At 24.1% G+C, this 17807-nt stretch overlaps 2 protein-coding genes across 2 annotated transcripts in view; one reads left to right on the top strand and one right to left on the bottom strand.

The window, feature by feature from the left end:
* Positions 1 to 1015, top strand: part of LOC117174832 (3-oxoacyl-[acyl-carrier-protein] synthase, mitochondrial) — a 28228-nt gene extending 27213 nt beyond the window's left edge. Inside the window, exon 4 of the mRNA XM_033364217.1 lies at positions 352 to 1015. Within this exon, the coding sequence (XP_033220108.1) occupies positions 352 to 812 (461 nt within the window). The 3' untranslated portion in view covers positions 813 to 1015. The remainder of the gene's footprint in view (positions 1 to 351) is intronic.
* Positions 1016 to 5870: 4855 nt separating this feature from the next.
* Positions 5871 to 17807, bottom strand: part of LOC117167858 (gametogenetin-binding protein 2-like) — a 48232-nt gene continuing 36295 nt past the window's right edge. The window contains exons 8-9 of the mRNA XM_033353072.1: positions 11111 to 11824; positions 5871 to 6294 (exon numbers count right to left, since the gene is read on the bottom strand). Of these exons, the coding sequence (XP_033208963.1) occupies positions 6124 to 6294; positions 11111 to 11824 (885 nt within the window). The 3' untranslated portion in view covers positions 5871 to 6123. The remainder of the gene's footprint in view (positions 6295 to 11110; positions 11825 to 17807) is intronic.

Raw genomic sequence — 17807 nt, 5'->3', positions numbered from 1 at the left:
ATTTTATTTACAAAAAAAGTTCTTAGGTTCAAAAAAAACATTCAGTCAACTGAAAAACTGTGGTCGGTAATATAGGTATTTAGCTGTGTCACATGCCCTTAAAAATCATAAATTCTTCAATTCTCTTTAATTCTTTTAAATTCTCCTCAATTTTGGCACATTCTCGGGAATTTAAGAACTCTAGTTTCAACTCGATTGAGATAATATTGAGAATTCTGAAAAAGATTGACAAAAAAACGTCTTTTTTTTCTTATGTGGATTCGAACAAATTTCTGGGCATTCCCCATAAAAATAAAAAAAAAATAGAAAATAAAATCTTTCCAATGCATTTTTAAACGACTCTCCTTTCAGGAGACGCGGCACATTTAACAGCACCGAGTGAGGATGGAACAGGAGCTATTTTAGCGATGGACAGAGCGTTAAAAGACGCCGGGATTGACACATCCGAAATCACCTTTGTAAATGCCCACGCAACCTCGACGCCTCTTGGTGATTCGATAGAATTGAAGGCGATTCAGTCGCTCTTTGGGGAGCAGAGTAAAAATGTCTTCGTCTCGAGTACGAAAGGCGCTCACGGCCATCTCTTGGGAGCTGCCGGAAATCTCGAATCGGCCTTCACAATTTTGGCGCTAAAGGAAGGCGTCATTCCTCCAACTATTAATCTCCAAAATTTGAATATCGAGACTGATCTGAATTTGGTGCCACAGGTGAAAAAAGAATGGAAAACGACGAAGAGGAGAGTTGCTTTGAAAAATGCCTTCGGATTCGGAGGCACAAATGCGTGTCTTTGTTTCGCAGAATATAGAGAATAGATTAACTGATAAAAAGACTGATAATTTTATAATAAAAAGGGGAGTTCCAAAGTAAAATTGTGAAATTTCTAGGACCGGATTTGACCCGGGTTCGTAGAGGGAGGGTTGCGGGTTCGATTCCTTCTGCATACCGTTTTTTTTCTTCGCATTTTATTTAATAAAATGTTTGAGTATTTAATTCCTGCTTTAATTCTTTTTATATTATACTTTTTTTAAAGAATTTTTTTCAACAAAGTTGATTTTATATGCATGCTATTAATTTTTCTTGGTATGCTTATTCGTGTTTTTAAATTATAATATCAACGGAATATTGTTTTTCTAATTAGATTTGAATGTTTTTTAAATGTAAGTAAATATTTGGAATTTTATATGGGGACCATGAAATTTAGAAAAATTATTAATTAAAAAAAACAATGCCTGGCACTCCCTTGGTAAATATTTGTAAGTTTTACTTAAGTGGCTGTTCATAAACTACGTTACCAATTTTAGTGACTATTTTGTAAAAAAAATATATATATTTTTTGAACTTTTTGAGCTTTTTTATTGAAAATTTGTATTTTTTATTGAATACAACTGTTTTTTATTTTAAATACAATTATGCTTGGTGGAAATATCATCAATTACATTTTTCTCTGATAATTAATCTTTTTTTTTTGTTTAAAAATTCAAATATCAGGTGGAAAAATTTGTTTCTTTTTACTGAAAATTTAACTTGTTTGTTAAAAGTGCATCGTTTTTGGTAGAAAATTAATCTTCTAGTTTAAAATTGAATCTATTTGTTTGAAATTTTATCTTTCTGGTTAAAAATTGATTTCTTTAGGTTTTTAAATTCTTTAAAATTTAACTTTTTTTTAAAGCAAATTTACGTATTTTGTTAAAAATTCATCTTTTTTTTGTAGAATATTAAACCTTCTTGTTTTGAAATTTTATCTTCTTTTAAAAATTGTTCATTTTTGTTAAAAATTCATTTCTTTAGTTTAAAATTTCACATTTTCGTGCAAAAATCGAATTTTTTGTTCTTGTTTAGAAATTAATTTGATAACTAAAAATATAACTATATCAGTTTTTGTTTACAATTTATATTTTTCAGTTAAAAATTTGATGCATTTTTGAAAAATTCGACTTTTATAGTAGAAAATTCATCGCTTTTTTAGAAAATTTTTACCTATCCAAATATTTTGTTTAAAATTCGGTTCTTCATATGGAAAATTCATGTAATTTGTTAAAAGTGCATCGTTTTTGGTAGAAAATTAATCTTCTTAGTTCAAATTGAATCTTTTTGTTTGACATTTTTTTCTGGTTAAATATTTAACTTTTTTTGTTGAAAATTCACGCATTTTCAGAAAAAGTTATCTTTTTCTATAGAAAATTAATCATTTTTATTGAAAATTCATCTTTTTGGTTAAAATTGAATTTTTTTGGTCGAAAACGTAACATATATATTTTTTTAAAATTTTCCTATTGTTTTGAAATTGATCTTTTTGGTTCAAAATTCATGCATTTTGTTATAATTTCGACTTTTGTCGTTAAATATTCATCCTTTTTGTTAAAAATTTAATCATTTTTTTGTTTAAATTCATATCTTTCTTGGTTGAATTATCATCAGTTACATTTTTTGTTAAGATTTCCTTCTTTTTTTTTAATTCAATTAGTTTGTTGATAATTCATGTATTTTTTAGAAGTGCATCGCTTTTTGTAGAAAATTCATGTTTTTGGTTGAAATTGAATCTTCTTGTTTTAAATTTTATCTTTCTGGTTAAAAGTTAAACTTTTTTTGGAAATTCACTTATTTTGTTAAAAAATCATCTTTTTGGTTGTGAATTAATTTGTTTGGTTGAATCTTTAACGTATTTTGTTAAAAATTCATCTTTTTCGTTAAAAATTAAGTTTTTTGGTTGAAAACTTGCTTTTAACTTTCATTTTACAATTAATTTTATTACTGAAAATATAACTATATCAGTTTTTGCTAAAAATTTATCTTTTTTAGTTAAAACTGCATGCAGTTTATTAAATATTCGCCTTTTATGGTAGAAAATTCATCGATTTTATTGAATACAAATGTTTTTTATTTAAATTACAGTCTTGTCTGCTTGAAAGATTATCATTTACATTTTTCTTTGAGAATTCATTTTTTTTTGAGTCCAAATATTTTGTAGAAAATTCATGTATTTTGTTAAAAGTGCATCGCTTTTGGTAGAAAATTATGTTTTTCGTTGAAATTGAATCTTCTTGTTTAAAATTTGATTTTTCTGGTTAAAAATTAAAAAATTTTGTTTTTCAAAATTCACTTATTTTGTTAAGATTTTATCTTTTTGGTTAGAAATCAATTTGTTTGGTTGAAAACTATTTTTTTTAATTCACGTAGTTTTTAAAAATTGATCTTTTTGGTTCAAAACTTATTTCTTTTGTTGAAAATTAACTGTTTTATGGCAAATTCATTTTTATTGTTAACAATTAATTTTATAACTAAAAATATAACTAAACTTTTCTGTTAAAAATGTATATTTTCTAGTTAAAATTCCTCCGGTTTGTAAAAATTCTACTTTTATCGTGGAAATTTCATAATTTTAGTTGAAAATTCATCGCTTTTGTTGAAAATTTAGCCATTTTTTGTTTAAATTCATATCTTTCATGCTCGAATTATCACCAGTTACATTTTTTTGTTGAGAATTTATCTTTTCTTTTAAAAATTGAACTGTTTTGTTAAAAATCTTTTTTTAAAAGAAAAATTAGTTAATTGAAAATTAAACTTTTGAATTGAAAATGTAATTTTCGTAACGATATTTGTTGTATTTTGTTGAGATTCGTCTTTGTTGGTAGAAAATTAATTATCATGGTTAAAAATTAAACATTTTTGTTTTGAAATGCAATTTTTTTTTGTTAAATAATTAGTTTGGTAAAAAATTTGCCATTTTGGCAGAAATTAATTTTCCGAATCATCTTTTTGGGTTGAAAATGTCAACATTCGTAGAAAATTAAACTATATGGTTAAAAATTAACTTTTTTGTTAAAGAATCATATTTTTGGTTTAAAAATTTAATTTTCGGTAGAAAATACGTCTTTTGGTTTAGATAATTCATCTCTTTGGTTGAGAATTTTAATAGTTTGTTAAAAAATTAATTTTTTGGTTCAGAATTAATTTTTTTAATTTAAAATTTAAGTATTCATTTTTGGTTGAAAATTAACTTTTTCTATATGAAAATCCAACAATTTGATAAAAAATCAACTTTCTTGTTAAAACATCTAAATTTTGGGTTGAAAATTAAATTTTTTTTTGGTAGAAAAAACGTTTTTTTTTTGTTTATTCAAAATTCATCGTTTTGGTTGAGGCTTCAACTATTTTGTTAAAAATTTGTATTTTGCCAGCAACTTAATTTTTTAATTCATTTTTTCGACTTAAAAAGTCAAGAATTTGGTAGAAAAACAACCATTTTGTTCAAAAGTACCTTTTTCTTTAAGAATTCATATTTTCAGGTAGAATATTCAATTAAATGGAGAAAGTACATATTTTGTGTTGGAAAATTCATTTGTTTTCGTAAAAATTTAAATTTTGGTTATTTGAAAATTCTGGAATTATGTTTAAATTGTGTCTTTTTTTGGATAAAAATTTAACTAATTGTTTGAAAATTCCTCTTTTCTGCATAAAAATTCGACAATTTGTTAGAAAATTAAATTATTTAGTTGAAAATTAACTTTTTTGTTAAAAAATCTTTTTTTTTTATTTAAAGTTCCGTTTTTTGTAGAAAATTCGTCGTCTTTGTTTAAAAATTCATCACTTTTCGTAAAAATTTAATCTTTTTTAGTCGGAAATTCAAGTCTTTGGTTCACAATTTTGATATGTTTTAATTTCCTCTTTCTTTAAATGAAAATTCAACTATTTATTTGTAAATTTAACTACTTAATAGAAAATCCAGGTATTTTGTTAAAAATTCGTCTTTTTCGACATAAAATTAATTTTCTAATTCATCTCTCCGGGTTAGAAATTTAACTGTTTTGTAGAAAATTCGTCTGTTTAGCTTGAAAATAAATTTTTTGTTGAAAAAATCATATTTTTGTGTTGAAAATTCAATTGTTTTAAAGAAAATACATATTTTTTGTTTGAAAATTCTTCCCTTTTCGTTGCAAACTTACGCTTTTTTGGTAGAAAATGCAACTTTATCATTAAAAATTCTTGTATTGTCTTAAAATTTCGTATTTTTCGGTAGAAGGTTAAATTTCGTATATGAAAATTCATCTTTTTGGGAAAAAAAGTACTTATTCATTTTTATTAATCTTTTTGGGTAGAAAATTAATATTTTTTTTTTTGTTAAAAATTAATATTTTTGTTGAGGATTTAACTTTTTTGTTAAAAATTCGTCTTTTTTGACGGAAACTTTATTTTCTAATTCATCTCTCCGGGTTTAAAATTCTACTGTTTTGACGAAAATTAAACTGCTTGCTTAAAAATAACCTTTTTCGGAAAAAAATCATATTTTCGGGTTGAAAATTCAATTGTTTTGTGAAAAAAAATATATTTTTGGTTTGAAAATTCATCTTTTTGGTGGCATTTACAAATATTTGGTTAAGAATTAAACTATTTATTTGAAAATTTAACTACTTAGAAAATTCATCTATTTTGTTAAGAATATTTGACCAATCTTTTTTTTTACTTAATTTGTTAATTGAAAATTTAACAACTTGGTTGAAAACTCATCAACATTCGGGTTTCTAGCTGTAAAACTTTTTTCAAAAATTCGTCTATTTGCTAGAAAATTAATCTTCTTAATTGAAAATTCATCTTTCTGGGTTAAAAATGCCACTATTTGTTAAAAAAATTAACCATTTTATTAAAAATTCGTCCTATTGGATAAAAAAGTAATCTCGCTTAGTGAAAAAAAAACCCAAAAGTTCTTTTTCTCCAATTTTATTTTCCTGACTTTGTCGTCGTTGTTGTTGTTGGGGGGGGGGGGGGGGGGGGGGAGTTAGGGAAAAAAGAACTTGTTCTAAAAAGGTATATAATAAAAGTATAAATGTCTATTTCGAATAAAATGTAGATAGAATGAAGAAACTAATAATATCAGAAAAAAGGGAGTTTAATTTACATTGGAATGCAACATTTATTTTGATATTAAATTTTCAATGATCAATAAAGTGACTATATCATTACAACGATGATAACCTTAATAATTAATGTCGTGCTTTCAGCTCGACTGTGTACAAAGAACAATTGGTCGCAAAAAAGTAAAGATCCTAGATCTATAACAGAATTGGGTACGAAAGGTAAAATTTATCTCTTCATAAAAGCTAACCTGATTGTATTCCCTGATACAAATCAGTGAGGAATGAACGGATTTAAATGGTGGCACATCATTTCAAAACTGCTTTTCAGTCTCTCACGAAGTTCCTGTCTTTTTTCGAGTATCTGGCTCTTTTTCGATTGGAATTCTATTACTTCCTCCATCGGAATGTAACTTTCCGTTCCCTCATCTTCAGAATTTGAATCCTGAAAATGAGGATGACAAAATTGGTTCGACAATTTTTATAAATACAGAATACAAATTATGCAGTAACCATAGGAAAATTGAATAAAAATTACAAAATAAATATGAAAAGCACTTTAAAATCATTTTTTCTTCTTAGTGTTGAGTCAAGTAGTAAATGAGATTTATTTACTTACGTATTATTTTGTTTATTATAGTAAAAAGCGGCAAAATTGACATAATTCAAGTGTTTAAAAATTACATGGATATTCAGAAATTATAAAGAATAATAAAAAAATAAGTAACGAATACACAAATGAATGCAAAAAAAAACAATGCCGAAAATATATATTACTATCGAATTATAAAATTTTCCAAATTTCAAATAACGACAAGATTTTTAATTAACAAAAAATAAAATCTCAAATTTCAAAATATCCAAAATTAAAATTCATCGGCTTTTGAAGTAAGCGAATTATTAAATTCGCGACAAGTATTTTAATTTCCGAAATTTAGAATTGTTTTGTTATTTTGTATTAGGCCCGGATATTCAAAAACTTTTAAATATAGCAATGAAGAGCTAATTTTTTTTATATTGCCACTTTTGGTAGGAAATTATGTTTTTGGTTGAAATTGAATCTTCTTGTTTTAAATTTTATCTTTCTGGGTAAAAATGAAAAATTTTTGTTGTTGAAAATTCACTTATTTTGATAAAATTAAATTTTTTTGTTAAAAATTAATTTGGTTGAAAACTTCTCTATTTTTTTTTTTTTAATTCACGTAGTTTTTAAAAATTGATCTTTGCCACTTAAATGAATGGAAAATTATTTTTCGCAGTATTATAATAAATCAATGTTAATTAATGTTAATTCTGCGAATTGAGAACAAGAAAATAAGTAATATTATGTTGTTTTCAAATCTATGGAAATATAATTTTCCTAAGATTTTTGAGAAAATGTAGAAACTTTTTTAATATTTCAAGGCTATTAGAAAAGATTCTAGAAAATTAAAAAAAAAACTTGTTTTATTATATAGGATTTTACAAAATATTATGAAAAATTCCAGTCTCCAAATTAAAAAAATTACCTTACTATCTTCTAAATGATCCCAGCAATTTTAAGAAAATTTATTTATTCTCTTGAAAACATTCAAAATTATTTTCAGTTCTACTAAATATTCTTGAATTTACCCGATTTTTGTTCGTTTTTAATTTTCAATTTTTATAAATTGAAAAATTTTTCTCTAAAATCTTCTGAAATATTTTTAGAAATTGTAGAAAAACGTTTGTTAAGTATAAAAACCTTTTTCAAATTTCTCTTATGCTTCATTGTTCAAAATAACAAATTATTTAAAACTTTCACACGAATATAAGGAAAACTCTTCTTTTTTTAATTTTCACAATTTTTGAAATCTTCTAAAATCTTTTTAAAGTTCCTAGGAACCTGAAAAAATATCTTTCATTTTCGTGAAACTTTACAAAATTTAGAAAAAAAAATTAACAAATTTTATTTATTTTTGAATCGTTTCAAAACTTTTGAATATCTCTCAAACTTTGTCAAACGTTTTCCAAAATGATGTGTAATCTAATTCATTTTTTCAAACTTGAAAATTTTTTTAACTACCATTTTTTTTTAAATTTTGCAAAATAAAAAAAATGTTCTGGAATCTTCCAGAAAATAACTTTAAGTTTTCCTAATAATCTAGAGAATATTGTTTGATTTTCTAAAAACCTTTCCGAATTCATTTTTCTCAAAATTTTAATAATTATCAGATTCAAAATTTTTTAAAAATCTTTTTAATATATCTGAATGTTCTAAATGTCTTAAAAATTTGTAAAGACAATAAAATTTGCCTTCAAGAATGCCAGTTTATTTTTCGAAATACTTTGAAATCTTGAGACAATTTTATTGTTCTCCTAAACCCTTCAAAACTTCTTAAAATGCTTCTCATTTTTTGTTCTAAATCATAAAAAATGTACATTTCGTTTTAAATTTTTCAGAATCTTCTCAAGATTTTAATTATTTTCAATTCTTATCAACTTAAAATTAACCTTTTGAAATAACATCTGTATAATTTTGAAATTTCCCAAAGTCTGGTTAAAAATTAATCATTTTTGGAGATAATTAATCTTCTTTGTTGCAATTTTATCTTCTTCGTTGAAAATTCATTTCTTTGGTTGAAAAATTTACTAATTTTTTTTTAATTCACATAGTTTTTTAAAAATTGATATTTTTGGTTCAAAATTAATTTCTTTAGTTGAGAATTTAACTATATTATTATAAAACTTGTTTTTTGTTGTTGTTAAAAATAAATTTTAAAACTGTAAATATAACTATACCGATTTCTATAAAAATTTATCTTATTTCGATAAAAATGCAGGCAGTTTGTTAAAAATTCAAATTTATCGTAGAAATTGCATAATTTTAGTTGAAAATTCATCGCTTTTGTTGAAAATTGAACAATTTTTTGGTTCAATTTATATTTTTCTTGGTAGAATTATCATCAGTTACATTTTTTGGCAAGAATTTATGTTTTCTTTTTATTTATAAAGTCAGGAAATTTCAGACTTTAGATTCCTTCCTTAATTCATCTCTGTTCCCCCTTTTTAAATGAATTCCTCTTTTTTCCTCTGTTTTCAAAAAACTTCCCATTTTCTCGTTTTTTCGCCTAAATTCTAATTGAATTAACAGAAACCGATACAAATTTCCTTATATTTATCATTGAAAATTAATTTTTTTTATTTAAAAATTCACCAGTTTTGTAGAGAATTCTTTTTTTTTAAGATATCTCTGCAGAATTTTGAGTTTTTTGGCAAAAATTACAACAATTTAATGGAAAATTAATCTATTTTGGTTCAAGATTGAACGAAATTAAATAATTTTTTTCTGAAAATTGATATTTTTTAGTTAAAAATTAGCTTTTTCGTTGATAACTCATATTTGCAAATTGAAAATTCAATTGTTTGTAGAAGATTTGTCTTCTTGGCCCAAAAATTCAACAGTTAGTTAAAACTTCGTCCATGATTTGAGACCCCCTGAATTTATCTCTGTACTACTGTTGAAAATTTATCTATTATACTTATGCCTGAAAATTAGTAATTTTTAGTTATAAATCAACTTTTTTTATGTTTAAAAATCATATTTTTGGATCGAAATTTCAATTTTTTGTTAGAAAAATGTCTCTTTTCTTAAGTTCATCTCATAGAAATTTGATCTTTTTGGGTTAAACATAAAAAATTGCTCTGAAAAATTAATTTTTTTAACTGAAAATTTAAGTATGTCATTTTTGTCCAAAAATTGATAGTTATCAGTTGAAAATTGACTTTATTTTGAAAACTCATATTTTTGGGTTGAAATTTCAATTGAAAAAAATTACTCTTTTTTAAATTAATCTCTATAGAATTTTCAAATATATTAAATATTTGAATTGAAGATTTATCCAAGTTGTTGGAATTACGGTTTTTTTGGTCGAGAATTAATTTTCTCAACTATAATTTTAACCATTTCATTTTTGCATGAAAATTAGTCATTTTCAGTTAAAAATTAACTTTTTTGTTATAATTGATATTTTTTGGCAGAAATTTCAATTTTTTAAAAATTGATCTACAAAAAAATTTGATCTTTTTTAATTAAAAATAAAACTTGTCGGTGACAAATTAATTCATTTTATTTGACGATTGAACTATTTTCTTAGACTTTGGTTTTTTTTTTTGGTCGAAAATTATTTTTCTTAACTGAAATTTTAACTATTCCATTTTTGGCTAAAAATTAATTGTGTTCAGTTAAAAGCTAACTTTTTTGTTTAAAAGTCATATTTTTTGGTTGAAATGTAGCGTTTTTGTAGAAAATTGATTCTTTCCGAAAAAATGCAACTGTTTTCTCAAATCTCGTATTTTTGGAATAAAAATTCAAATGTTTTGTTGAAAACTCGTCTATTTAGTTTAAAAATTTTAATTTATTGTTGAAAATTCGACTTTTTGGGTGAAAATTTCATATTTTTGTATTGAAAATTCATATTTTCGAGATGGAAATTCAACAGTTTGTAATGAATTGTTCTTTATCTTTTGAAAATTTATTTCTGTACAAAATGGAGCTTTTTTTGTTAATTTACAACATTTTGGTGAAAAATTAATCTATTTTGGTTGAGGATTCAACTATTTCCTTGAAAATTCGTATTTTTATTGTTGAAAATTAATTTCCTCAAATGAAAATTAATCTATTACATTTTTGGCTGAAAATTCATCTTTTTTAGTTGAATTTTCAATTAGAAAAAAAAAACATGATGTATAAACGAAAATGGTAATATTTTATTTTACATCCAAAAAAATATGAATTCCACGATGAAGAATTTTATATTTGATATCTCAATTATAAAATATGTATATTTTAAATAAAAAATGTATCTCCTTGATATAAATGATTCTTTTTGGTTGAAAATTCTTTTATTCGATTTCAGTTAAACTGTTCTGTTGGAGATTTAGATATTTTATAACAAAATCAACTACTGTGACAAATTAATTTAATTTAGTTGAAGATTAAACTATTTTATTACACTTTCATTTGTTTTTCTTTTTCTTAAAAAATAATTAACTCAACTGAAAATTTACCTATTCCATTTTTGGCTGAAAATTAATCGTTTTTAGTTAAAAATTAACTTTTTCGTTTAAATGTTTACATTTTTGGGTTGAAACTCCCATTTTTGTCTGTCAAAAATTTGTTCTTAGCTCAAAAATTCAACAGTTTATTTTTAAAAATTCGTACTTTTGACATAAAAATTCAACTTTCTTGTTGAAACTCCTTTTTCTGATTATATAATTATATATTAAAAAAAGTAATTTACCTCCAGCATTTGCATGAGAGTTGGCCCCTCACATCTATTAATACGAAGCGTGTTGGAATTGAATAAGCCTGGCTTGTCCGGCGACCTGTTGCAATTTTCCTCGTGATTGCAAAATCCATCGCTGCAGGCAACATCGGAGCCTTCTGGCGTGCAGGGAAAAGATCCACTGCTCACATAATGCTCGGACGAATACCCCCGGTCTCTGGACGAATGCTCACTCGACGATCGGCAATTTCGGTCCGTCATTTTCGCAATCATGTGTTCCTTCATTTCCGTCCACATATTATTCGGTCGATCCAACCAGACATTCGTCAAATCCGCCACAGTATTCTCGTGCAAATTCCATTCCGAATTTTCCCGCCCTTGGGCGGACAACAAATTTTTACGCTCTTTTCCGTCGCCATTTGCTTCCAGCAAAGGTATTTCCTTAGATTCGAAATTTGTCGTCTTTATCAGCTCGGAAGAAGAAGAAGACGAAGAAGAGGAGGAGGAGGAGGAGATCTCTTTCGAAGAGCCTTTTCGATGAGCCTCTCCTTTACTCTCCTTTTTCTTCGACGACGAGTCTTTCTTTTTTGTTGTGTCTTTTTGCGCTTTCTTAATAGGTACTACTGACTTTTTGGGGCTTTGCGGTGTCGTTTCGAGACTTGCTTTTTTCAGACAGTCGACACACTTACAGGTTGGCGGTCCTTTATTTTTTGGATCGAGTACTTGAAGCTGAAAATAAAGAGAGCTTCATTTGCCTCATACTGTTCGTGAGGTTCACTTCGAAATTTGGGCTTAGTGCAAATTTGCACAAGTGTGCTTTCCTAGGTTTTAAAGTGGGTGCTTCGGAAAAAAATTAATTTCGCCTGATAATCATTTTTTCGACTAAATTTTCTCTAGAGGTAAGTAATTTTATAAAGTATTTTTAATTTTTAATATAAATTTACCAAAAATCATACCTGCGTGTTAATTACGTTAACTTTCTAAATTCTTGATTTTTCGATTGAAATTTTCTTAAAGTTTGAGGCTCTTAAGTTCGAATCATTGTAAAAAATTATGAATAATTGTAGTAAACAAAATTAGTAAAAACTTCTAGTTGTAATTTGCGCAGCTGCCGAGCGAGTGTGCAAAAACTAGATGCTTCTTTTGATGAAGATGAAAATTCTGGCATCGATTCGGAAGGAGATCAGGACGAATTTATTGTCTTTGATATTGAAAATATTGCGGAATAAAGTGTAGAATAACTTACTTTTAGCTCTGCATCAATATTTTAAAATAATATTTTACATGTATTAATATTTAAACAATTAAAAATATTATTATTAATTAATTATTACATTTTTTAATGTGTTTTCCTTTCTAAATTAAGTATTGACTGATCTTGCTCTGCTTTAGAAATACCTTATTTTCAGATAGCCATAAAAAATATTCATATTTTATTTAATGTATGGTTGGTAATTTTTTTTGAAAATATGTACTTTTATCTTCAACTTGAAAAAACAAAAGTACAACTTCGAAAATTATAAAAAAAATGACAATTTAAAAAAAAAAGACATTTCAAAAAAGTCCTTTTAATTTTTTTTAACTACTTAAAAATTGTTTGTTTGAATCATTTTTGTCATCATTGCATTTCTCAGTAATTTTTACTCGAAAAAATATATATTATAAGCTGCATTTTGTATAACGATGCACGAGTTATCAAAATTTTTAAATGCGAAATCCCAAATCGCACAAGTGTGGTAAACACGTTTGAGCAGACGAATTTTCAACAACGAGATGAATTTTCGGTCAAAAAAGATGAAGTTTCACAAAAATCAAACAATTTTCAAATAAAAAGGATAAATTTTCAACCAAAAATTAAATAATTAAACTTTTAGTTCAGAAAATTAATAATTTTCAAACAAGGAGGCAAACTTTCAACTAAAGATGTGAAATATTCAACTGGATAAGTTACATTTTTAATTTTAAAAAAATAGTTTTTATCAAACAAAAAAATTTATGAATTTTCTACTGGAATAGTCTAAATTTGAACCGCAAAAAGCAGTTTCAGCACAAAAAAAAGTTTGGACAAAAAAGATCGAATTTTTATTAAAGTAGATACATTTTAAAGTAAAAAAATAAAATAAAAATGAAGAAATTTCAATTTAAATGATGGTATATTTAAATGGATTAAGTTAGTCCTTAATAAAAAATAAAACTAATTTCGAACCAAGAAAATGAACTTAAAAAAATTCTAAAAATACATGAATACATTTCATCCAAATAGTTGAATTTCCAAATAAAAAATGAATTTTCAACAACATAGTTCAGTTTTCCAACAAAGTGATGATGAATTTTCGGCCAAAAAATATGAATGATCACGAAAATCAATCAATTTTCAAATAAAAAGGACAAATTTTCAACAAAAAATTTAATAGTTACATTTCTAGTTAAAAACATCAATAATTTTCAAACAAAGATACGAATTATCAAGAAAATATATGAAGTATTCAACTGAATGAGTTAAATTTTTTATTAAAAAATTAACTGTTAACAAACCAAAAAAAAATGGTTGAATTTTTAATTAAAATTAAAAATTTTCTGCTGGAATAGTTAAAATTTAAACTGAAAGAACACAGTTTTAACAAAAAAAAAATAATTTTTGGACAAAAAAGGTCCTTATTTTAAAAAATTATTTTTCAGTCAAGAAGATTAAGTAAAAAGCATCCATTTTCAAACAAAAGTGGAAGATAAATTTTTAGTTAAAAATATTGAAAATTTTCAACCAAAGAGGTAAATTCAACTGATGTATTCAAATTTTTAGTAAAAGAATTAATTTTCGAACGAAAGAAAAAACAGAATATTTTTTACAAAACAGTTCAATTTTCCAACGAGGCGATGAATTTTCAATTAAAATGATATATTTTCTACTAGAATAGTTGAAATTTAAACAAAAAAAAAGAAGATTCAATAAAGAAAATTAATTTGTGGACAAAAAAAATCGAATTTTTATAAAAATACATGCCTTTTCAAGTGAAAAAGATACATTTTCAACCAAAAATAAAATAATTCAATTTCAAATTTCAAAAATGTGTTTTCATAAATTTCAACGAAAGGGATAAATTTTCAACTAAAATGATGGTATATTTAACTAGATTAAATAAAGCCTTAGTTAAAAAAAAATTAATTTTCAACCAAGAAAATTACCTTTTTTAGAAAAAAAAATTCAACAAAATACATGATTTTTTATACAAATAGAATTTTCAACTAAGAAACGAATTTTCAGCAAAATAGTTAAATTCTCCAAAAATGGATGCATTTTTAACCAAAAATTGAATAGTTAAATTTTTATTTAAAAAAATTAATCATTTTCAGCCAAAGGGGTCAATTTTTAACTAAAGATATGAAAATTCAACTTGATCAGTAAAATCGTTCGCAGAGAAATTAAGTTTCAACCAAAAAACAAAACATTTTTAACAAAACAGTTCAATTTTCCAACAAAGTGATGAATATTCAATGAAAATTATAAATGCTCTACTGGCATAGTTAACATTTGAACCGAAAAAAGAATTTTCAACAAAGAAGATTAATTTTTGGACCAAAAAGGTCGAATTTTTATCGAAACACATTTATTTTCCTATGAAAAAGATACATTTTCAACCAAAATTTGAATAGATCCATTTTTCTTTAAACAACTAAATTTCAACGAAAGGAATGGATTTTTAACTAAAATGATAGGATATTTAACTGGATTAAGTAATTCTTCATTTTAAAAATTTGTTTTTAAACTTAATTGATTTAGTTACATTTTCAGTTAACAAATTAAATTTCAAAGAAAGGGCTGTATTTTCATCTAATATTACGGTATATTTATTATCTGGAATAAATAAATCTTCGGTTATAAAAATTTAATTTCAACCCAGAAGAATAATTCTCTGCTAAAAAGGACAATTTTTTAAGAAAGCACATGCATCTCCAAATGAAAGAATTAAATGAAAAAAAATAGTTTAAAAAATAACTAAATTGGTCAACATTGATGATTTTTCAACTAAAATAATAAATTTTCTTCTGAAATAGTTGAATTTTAAATACAAATGATGAATTTTCATGAAAGAAGATCAATTTTCGACAAAAAAAGAACGATTTTTCACTAAAATACATGAATTCTCAAGTAAAAAAGGTAAATTTTCAACCAAAAATTGAATTGTTAAATTTTCATTAAAAATAAATAAATTTTCAACAAGAAAAAATGACTTTTCAACAAAATAGTTAAATCCATTATTATAAAACTACTTTTACAAATAAAAAAGCAATGTGTTTTAATTTTTTTTGTACAATTAACCAAAATTAAGCACCTCATCGAAACAATTTCCTGACTTTGAAAATATTTCCCTGCCATTTTCAAAAATAAAAGATAAATTTTGTATTAAAAATATAAATTTGCAATGGAAGTTATAATTAAAATTATGAATCTTCTTTTGGACTGATTAAATATCAACTTAAAAAGATGCATCATTAACCAAAAATTGAGTACTTTGATGTTCCGTAAAAAAAAAATTCAAAGAAAGAAATGAGTTTTCAACTAAAGTTGAACGAAATGGAATTTTAAGAGTGAAAAATGAAATGAATTTTCAACTAAAATAATGGTATAATTAACTGGATTAAGTAAATTTTCAGTTACAAAAATTAAATTTCAAGAAAAGTGATGAATTTTTCAATTAAAATGATGGTATATTTAACTGGATAAAGTAAATCTTTCGTTTAAAAAATTAATATTCAACCAACAATATTAATTTTCTGCCAAAAAGGATGAATTTTTAAAAAATTGAATTTTGAAACAAAAATATGAATTTTCAATCCAGAAGATCAATGTTCCAATCAAAAAGATCGAGCTTTCGCCAAAATACATGAATTTTCAACTAAAAAGGATCAATTTTCAACCAAAAATTAAATAGTTCAATTTACTGTTTAAAAAATTAAAATTCAACCAAGAATATTAAATTTCTACCAAAAAGACGACTTTTTAACAAAGTACAGTAAGTTTCTTCTAAAAAAAGAAGAATAAGGTAAATTTTCAGTAAAAAATATTAATTTTTAACAAAATATTTCAATTTTTCAACAAATTGATAGAATTTTCAAACATAAAAGAAGACTTTTCACAAAAATATATTAATTTTCAAGTAAAAAAGATACATTTTTAACGAAAAATTGAACAGTTAAATTTTCAGTTAAAAAAAACCATAATTTTCTATCAAAAGAGACGAATTTCCACTTAAAATTATAAGATATTCAACCGGATTAGTTGGATTTACAGTTAAAAAATTAAATTTCAAGAAAAAGGGATGAATTTTCCAATTTTCTTTTATTTTATATATATCTAAAAGTTTCACTTTCAATTTTTTAAAATATTTTTTATGTAAAAATTTTGTTGAAAATTTGTTTTCTTTTAGTAGACATTTTTTGGAAAAAAATAAAGAATATTATCAAAAAAAACACACAAACGAAAAAAAATTTCGTCTTGGAAATCCAATGTTTTTTTTTTAATATCAACTTCCTGTATAAAAAAGCAACATAACCTGAAATTGTATAAAATTGTTAATCTACTTTAAAATTTAATGTTTTTTTTAAAATTAAAAATAACAACTTTTGAAGAAAAATACGAATATAACAAACAATGATTCAGAATTGTAAATCTTCTTTCAATTTTGATAATGTGAATCGTCTGATAAAATATTTTAACGGATTGAAAATATTTGAAGTATTTTAAACGATTCTAAAGAATTTTCAACCGATTTCAATCAATTCTAAGGATTTCTAAGAATTAAAAAAATTGCCGGGTCTCTTTAGATATTCTCCGGTATTTTAAAAGATTGTATTAAAAAATAAAAATTCCGATTTGAAATGCTTTAGGGTATATTAAAAGATTCTAAGGAATTTCAATAGATTTTAATAAATTCTAAGGATTCTAAAATTGTTTAAATATTCGCGGGCATTTTGAAACATTTTATTACAAAAAAAAAAAAGAATTTTCTGAGGAATACACTAACATAATACAAAATTGTTCGAAAAATGTTAATGTCCTTTGAATCTATAGTGATTTCCAGTGAAAAACGCAAATTCGAACTAAAAATATATATTTTTTAATTTCATCTTTGAAATACAATGATTTTTTTAATTAAAAATATCGATTTCCGGTATAAAACCCGAACATAACCTAAAATTGTATAAATAATTTTTAATCTACTTTGATATTTAATAATGGTTTTAAAAAAAAAAAAAAAAAAAAAAAACAATAATTTTCTACCAAAAAGGATGAATTTTCAACAAAGCACCAGAATTTTCAACTAAAAAAAATGGTATGGTTTAATTCTCAGTGAAAAAAAAATGCACAAACTAGTTAACATTTCCAACAAAGTAATGGTATTTTCGACCTAAAAAGAAGAATTTTCACAAAAGTATATCAATTTTCAAGTAAAAAAGAAAAATTTCTAATAAGAAATGGAACAGTTATATTTTCAGTTAAAAAATAATAATTTTCAAATAAAGAGACGAATTTCCACTTAAAATTATAAAATATTCAATTGGATTAGTTGGATCTTCATTAAAAAAAATTAAATTTTAAGAAAAGAGATGAATTTTTCAATTAAAATAATGGTATATTTAACTAGATAAAAGTAAATATTCGGTTTAAAAAATTAATATTAAAGCAACAATATTAATTTTCTACCAAACAGGA

The sequence above is a fragment of the Belonocnema kinseyi genome, chromosome 1 (assembly GCF_010883055.1).
Source record: "Belonocnema kinseyi isolate 2016_QV_RU_SX_M_011 chromosome 1, B_treatae_v1, whole genome shotgun sequence".
Taxonomy (NCBI): Eukaryota; Metazoa; Arthropoda; class Insecta; order Hymenoptera; family Cynipidae; genus Belonocnema; species Belonocnema kinseyi.
This window is presented reverse-complemented; position numbering and strand designations above follow the sequence as displayed.